The sequence below is a fragment of the Oncorhynchus masou genome, unplaced genomic scaffold (genome assembly GCF_036934945.1).
Source record: "Oncorhynchus masou masou isolate Uvic2021 unplaced genomic scaffold, UVic_Omas_1.1 unplaced_scaffold_7915, whole genome shotgun sequence".
In the NCBI taxonomy this organism is placed as follows: Eukaryota; Metazoa; Chordata; class Actinopteri; order Salmoniformes; family Salmonidae; genus Oncorhynchus; species Oncorhynchus masou.
In genome coordinates this window covers 2889-9461 of record NW_027014387.1, presented here as the reverse complement: position 1 = coordinate 9461, position 6573 = coordinate 2889, and the positions used below count along the sequence as shown (strand labels likewise).

Genomic DNA, 6573 nt, shown 5'->3' with positions numbered 1-6573 from the left:
TGGCGCGGCAGCGTGACCCACCTCTCCTCTCGGCCTTGTTCTTGATGGTCTTGTCCTGGCTGATGGCCTTGCTGTTCTCCATGGACGTCTTGGCCTGGAGTTGGCCCGCATCTCCTTGCTCTGCCTGAGAGGGAATGAGACAACAAACAAGGCCTGGTAAGGACCCTCATCAAGTACACCTGACAGGGCAAACTCACAGCTCAAAGTGCCCAAGATGGGTTCACATGTCAGATAATTAAGACACTCAAGGACATTCAGGGACATCACGCCTATAAAATAATGCATGCGTGGTGTCCCAAGGAAAATCTCAGAATTTCCCGGTTTGAGCAGTCGGGTCAGTTGTTCTGGCTGTGTGTTACAGTTCCTGGACCAGTTTGAGATTCAGTGTTTAGTTTGTGCGCCTTGCACATGCGTGTGGCGCGTCTCTCTCTCACCGCTCGTGGATCAGTTTGAGCGAGAGAGTCTGTTGTTCCTGGACTCCACTCAGTAGTTTCTTGAGGTTTCACACTGCTGGACCACGTGGATGTCCTTCATATCCTGCTCAATACTGCTGTGGGAGTTGATCATCTCTGACCACTCCTTAGTGTGTTGGGCTGTGATGTCCTTCACCTGTAGGCCACAGGATACACACTTACACCCTAAACATGTATACATTATATCATCTCTGACCACTCCTTAGTGTGTTGGGCTGTGATGTCCTTCACCTGTAGGCCACAGGATACACACTTACACCCTAAACATGTATACATTATATCATCTCTGACCACTCCTTAGTGTGTTGGGCTGTGATGTCCTTCACCTGTAGGCCACAGGATACACACTTACACCCTAAACATGTATACATTATATCATCTCTGACCACTCCTTAGTGTGTTGGGCTGTGATGTCCTTCACCTGTAGGCCACAGGATACACACTTACACCCTAAAGATGTATACATTATATCATCTCTGACCACTCCTTAGTGTGTTGGGCTGTGATGTCCTTCACCTGTAGGCCACAGGATACACACTTACACCCTAAACATGTATACATTATATCATCTCTGACCACTCCTTAGTGATGTCCAACACCATAAACCCAGCAGTACAATCATATACATTCCAATGAGGGAGAACTAGAGTGAAAGTGAATCACTTTTTTCCACTGCTCTCCGAGATGTTTGCACGCCGGACATTGCAAGGTTACCTTGGTTTTGTGGTCTGTGGTCAGGTTCTCCACTTTACTCTCAGTCTCCTTCTTCAACTCCAGACAGTTGTTTTCTCTGTAGGACGACAGAAAGATACAACATAGCGTTGTGCTAGATATCCCAGAACGAATGTTTAAGTTCAATGTCTCTTTCAGCCTTTCATTATCATTAATTGGTTGACTGACTGGTCTTTCAGGTCCTGATATTTACCCTCGCTTCTTGATGGCCTTCTCCAGCAGCTTCTCCTGTGTCTGCTTCTCCTTGTCGTGCAGAGCGATCATCTTGTCCACCTGGGTGCAGTGGGACTTCTGCATGATGGTGCAGTCCTGAAACGAAACACCACATATTAATGACGATATCAGAACTGAGATAGCTTGGCCCAACCTTTCTTAATCAAGTCATTTAGCATTGCAGTCAGCCAAACCATATAGCAGAGGACTAACACAACATCAGTACAGCATATGAAACGACTGGGTACATGTGTTGTAAAACATCAGGAGAACATATGAAATGACTGGGTACATGTGTTGTAAAACATCAGGAGAACATATTAAACTACTGGGTACATGTGTTGTAAAACATCAGGAGAACATATGAAACGACTGGGTACATGTGTTGTAAAACATCAGGAGAACATATGAAATGACTGGGTACATGTGTTGTAAAACATCAGGAGAACATATGAAACGACTGGGTACATGTGTTGTAAAACATCAGGAGAACATATGAAACGACTGGGTACATGTGTTGTAAAACATCAGGAGAACATATGAAACGACTGGGTACATGTGTTGTAAAACATCAGGAGAACATATGAAACTACTGGGTACATGTGTTGTAAAACATCAGGAGAACATATTAAACGACTGGGTACATGTGTTGTAAAACATCAGGAGAACATATGAAACGACTGGGTACATGTGTTGTAAAACATCTGTAGAACATATTAAACTACTGGGTACATGTGTTGTAAAACATCAGGAGAACATATGAAACTACTGGGTACATGTGTTGTAAAACATCAGGAGAACATATGAAACTACTGGGTACATGTGTTGTAAAACATCAGGAGAACATATGAAACTACTGGGTACATGTGTTGTAAAACATCAGTAGAACATATGAAACTACTGGGTACATGTGTTGTAAAACATCAGGAGAACATATGAAACTACTGGGTACATGTGTTGTAAAACATCTGTGGAACATATTAAACTACTGGGTACATGTGTTGTAAAACATCAGGAGAACATATTAAACGACTGGGTACATGTGTTGTAAAACATCAGGAGAACATATGAAATGACTGGGTACATGTGTTGTAAAACATCTGTGGAACATATTAAACTACTGGGTACATGTGTTGTAAAACATCAGGAGAACATATGAAATGACTGGGTACATGTGTTGTAAAACATCAGGAGAACATATTAAACTACTGGGTACATGTGTTGTAAAACATCAGGAGAACATATGAAACGACTGGGTACATGTGTTGTAAAACATCAGGAGAACATATGAAACGACTGGGTACATGTGTTGTAAAACATCAGGAGAACATATTAAACTACTGGGTACATGTGTTGTAAAACATCAGGAGAACATATGAAACTACTGGGTACATGTGTTGTAAAACATCAGGAGAACATATGAAACTACTGGGTACATGTGTTGTAAAACATCAGTAGAACATATGAAACGACTGGGTAAAACATCAGGAGAACATATGAAACTACTGGGTACATGAGTTGTAAAACATCAGTCAGTATCATAACTGTTATACAACAGAACAGGCGAAGACGGCAGACTGGTTGCTATGGTAAACCCTACAAGAGTTCATCTCTTTTGTGTACGAACCAAAATATATATATTTTTAAACACACAGGCTGTTGCATGAGACGGGATTTCATAAGGACAGAGGTATTAGTGATTGAAGTCCAGCTAGTGTGTGTGTGTGTGTGTGAGGGGGGGGGTCATCTTAGCAAGCCTCTGGTGAGATCAAAGAGAAACATTGTCCATCTTAGGCTACATGATGCTGTGGGTGTGCGTGTGTACGTGTATGAATGTGTGTGTGTTTGTGGGGGCAGGGGTCAGGGGTCAGGCTACAGTGGATGATGAAAAGAAAGGACCTCAGAATGAATGATCTGTCCTGGTCATCGCTCTGGGATCTGTCAACAGAGGAGCTTCCTAAAACATCAACCCACCTTGGCGTGCTTCTTCTTTAAAGAGTTCAGATCTTTCTGCTGCTTCTTAGTCAGTTTAAGGTACGTCTGAGGAGAGAAAACGGGTTATTGGAGCGAGACTGAACTGGCTAAATCAAAAGGACAGCAAGCTAAAAGACACAGACTGTGTGAGGAATGACAGTGCCACCCCTGTTTCTCCTGCAGGACCACGAGCTGATGAGAAACGAATAAACCGCAGAACCACTGGGAAAGGTGCTGAAACCACAGGAACTGTGATGGTTATGATTAGAGGTGAGCTAGTCTTACCTTCATCTGTTTCAAGTCATCAATGTTCACATGCGGCACGAGGGTGTTTGTATCTACAAAAGAGAGAAATGGAAAACGTCTCAATTGTACCAATGCTAGGTCTCAGATTGTGTGTGCGCATGTGTGTGTATCTGTGTGTCGTACCCTTCTTGGTCTCCGTGGTGTTGTTCTGGGCAGACTTAGAGGACTGAGCCGGGTCCGAGCTGGTCTGTGGCGTGACGTTGGTCTTCACGTTGGCGTTCACCTTCCCTTTCTTGTCGTTCTTTGAACTCTCGTTTGGCACGTCCGCTATGTCACTCTGAAGAGCGGGAGGGGGAGGAGAGAGGGAGGGGGAGGAAGAGAGAGGGAGGAGGGGAGAGAGGGAGGGAGGGGGAGAGAGAGGTAGGGAGGGGGGAGAGAAAGGGGAGGGAGGGGAGGGAAAGAGAGGGAGGGGGGGGAGAGAGAGGGAGGGAGGGAGGGGGAGAGGGGGAGAGAGGGAGGGAGGGGGAGGGGGAGGGGAGAGGGGAGGGAGGGGGAGGGGGAGAGAGGGAGGAGGGAGGATGAGAGAGGGAGGGAGGGAGAGGGAGGGAGGAGAGAGAGGGTGAGGGAGGGGAGGGGAGAGAGGGAGAGGAGGGGAGGGGGAGGAGGAGAGGGAGGGGGAGGGGGAGAGAGAGGGAGGGGGGGGAAGAAGAGAGGGAGGGGAGGAGAGGGGGAAGGAGAGGGAGGGAGGGGGAGAGAGGGGGAGGGAGGGGGGGAGGAGAGAGAGGGAGGGGGAGGGAAGAGAGGGGAGGGGGGGGAGGGAGGGAGGGAGGGGGAGGGAGGGAGAGAGAGGGAGGGAGGGGGAGAGGGGAGGGGGAGGAGAGAGAGGGAGGAGGAAGAGAGGGAGAGGGGAGCGAGAGGGAGGAGGGAGAGAGAGGGAGGGGAGGGGGAGAGAGAGAGGGAGGGAGGGGGGAGGAGAGAGAGGGGAGGGGAGGAAGAGGGAGGAGAGGAGAGAGGGAGGGGAGGAGGAGAGAGGGGGAGGGAGGAGGAGGAGGGAGAGGGGGAGGAGGAGAGGGGAGGGAGGGGGAGAGAGAGGGAGGGGGGGGAGAGAGAGGGAGGGAGGGGGGAGAGAGGGATAGGGAGGAAGAGAGAGGAGGGGGAGGAAGAGAGAGGGAGGGGAGGAGGAGGAGGAGAGAGAGGGAGGGGGAGAGAGAGCGGCAGAGAGAGGCAGAGAGAGCGGCAGAGAGAGGCAGAGGCAGAGAGGCAGAGAGAGGGCAGAGAGAGCAGAGAGAGAGAGGCAGAGAGAGAGGCAGAGAGAGCAGAGAGAGAGGCAGAGAGAGCGGCAGAGAGAGGCAGAGAGAGGCAGAAGAGTGGCAGAGAGAGAGGCAGAGAGAGGCAGAGAGAGCGGCAGAGAGAGGCAGAGAGCGCAGAGAGAGGCAGAGAGAGGCAGAGAGACCGTCTCAGGACCATCGATGGAAATCTTTCTCACGCACTTTGCAAAAAACGTCAGTATTGCATTTCCATATAGATGCTCGAGATTGAGTGATATTTGACCTTTTCACCTAACTCACCCCTAAGAACATTTTCTTATCCAGGGACCTTACATTAGACATGTCCCACACAGTGATGATGTACTGTGTGCGCTGTAGCCAAGAATGGAACAGCTGGCTACAGTGGGTATACAGTACGAGGCTAACAGAATCAATAGTGATTGATCAAACAGGTGTCGGTACCGTTTCAATCCCCAGAGCTCTCATCTGGTCCGCTCTCTTCTCTGCTATGGACAGGAACTTCTTCGGGTCCGACAGGGCGTCCACGATGGCTAGGGAGAAGACAGGAGATTCATCAATAAGCTGGCTATACTAGGGCCGGGACGATACCGGGCATCGCGATACTCGTCGGTATCGTGGCGAGGAAACAAAACACAAAGGGGATTTAACTTCTTTATGTTGTTCTCCAGAGTCACGTGTATTTATTTTCCAAGCTATAGCACGCACGGACAGGCAGCAGGTTTTTTAAAGGACCGAAGAGTTCGGTTTACTTCGTGTTTTTAGTTTTGCCATTTGAAAAAAATATTGCGATAACTGGTATCGTCACGGACCGAGAACACACAGGAAAAGACTGTGACGTGCTGCCCATGTCCCAAGTTGGAGGTGCTTGGAGAGGTCTGATAACTCCACAGGAAAAGACTGTGACGTGCTGCCCATGTCCAAGTTGAGGTGCTTGGAGAGTCTGATAACTCCACAGGAAAAGACTGTGACGTGCTGCCCATGTCCAAGTTGAGAGGTGCTTGGAGAGGGTCTGATAACTCCACAGGAAAAGACTGTGACGTGCTGCCCATGTCCAAGTTGAGGTGCTTGGAGAGGTCTGATAACTCCACAGGAAAGACTGTGACGTGCTGCCCATGTCCAAGTTGGAGGTGCTTGGAGAGGTCTGATAACTCCACAGGAAAAGACTGTGACGTGCTGCCCATGTCCAAGTTGAGGTGCTTGGAGAGGTCACAGTAACTCCACAGGAAAAGACTGTGACGTGCTGCCCATGTCCAAGTTGAGGTGCTTGGAGGAAGGTCTGAGAAATAACTCCACAGGAAAAGATCAGGACGTGCTGCCCATGTCCTCAGAGGTCTGAGGAAAGACTGTGACGTGCTGCCCATGTCCAAGTTGAGGTGCTTGGATCTGATAACTCCACAGGAAAAGACTGTGACGTGCTGCCCATGTCCAAGTTGAGGTGCTTGGAGAGGTCTGATAACTCCCACAGGAAAAGACTGTGACGTGCTGCCCATGTCCAAGTTGAGGTGCTTGGAGAGGTCTGATAACTCCACAGGAAAAGACCGTGACGTGCTGCCCATGTCCAAGTTGAGGTGCTTGGAGAGGTCTGATAACTCCACAGGAAAAAGACTGTGACGTGCTGCCCATGTCCAAGTTGAGGTGCTTGGAGA

General features: G+C 48.9%; 1 protein-coding gene across 1 annotated transcript; it reads right to left on the bottom strand.

The window, feature by feature from the left end:
• Nucleotides 1-470: 470 nt before the first annotated feature.
• On the bottom strand, nucleotides 471-5453 carry LOC135537479 (1-phosphatidylinositol 4,5-bisphosphate phosphodiesterase beta-4-like). Its single transcript, XM_064963625.1, has 7 exons — nucleotides 5369-5453; nucleotides 3822-3975; nucleotides 3678-3730; nucleotides 3393-3458; nucleotides 1399-1514; nucleotides 1188-1263; nucleotides 471-609 (listed from the first exon to the last, which is right to left on the bottom strand). The coding sequence occupies exons 1-7, from the start codon at nucleotides 5390-5392 to the stop codon at nucleotides 484-486; spliced, it is 615 nt and encodes a 204-aa protein (XP_064819697.1). The 5' UTR covers nucleotides 5393-5453; the 3' UTR covers nucleotides 471-483.
• Nucleotides 5454-6573: the final 1120 nt, after the last annotated feature.

Bases quoted from the DNA above. Each gene is read 5' to 3' on its own strand.
- LOC135537479 (XM_064963625.1), bottom strand. From the start codon at position 5,392: ATGAGAGCTCTGGGGATTGAAACG. The intron at 3,976-5,368 runs GTACCGACACCT...CCCGCTCTTCAG, and splicing joins GAGCTCTGGGGATTGAAACG to AGTGACATAGCGGACGTGCC. The intron at 610-1,187 runs GTAACCTTGCAA...TGTGGCCTACAG, and splicing joins CCACAGACCACAAAACCAAG to GTGAAGGACATCACAGCCCA.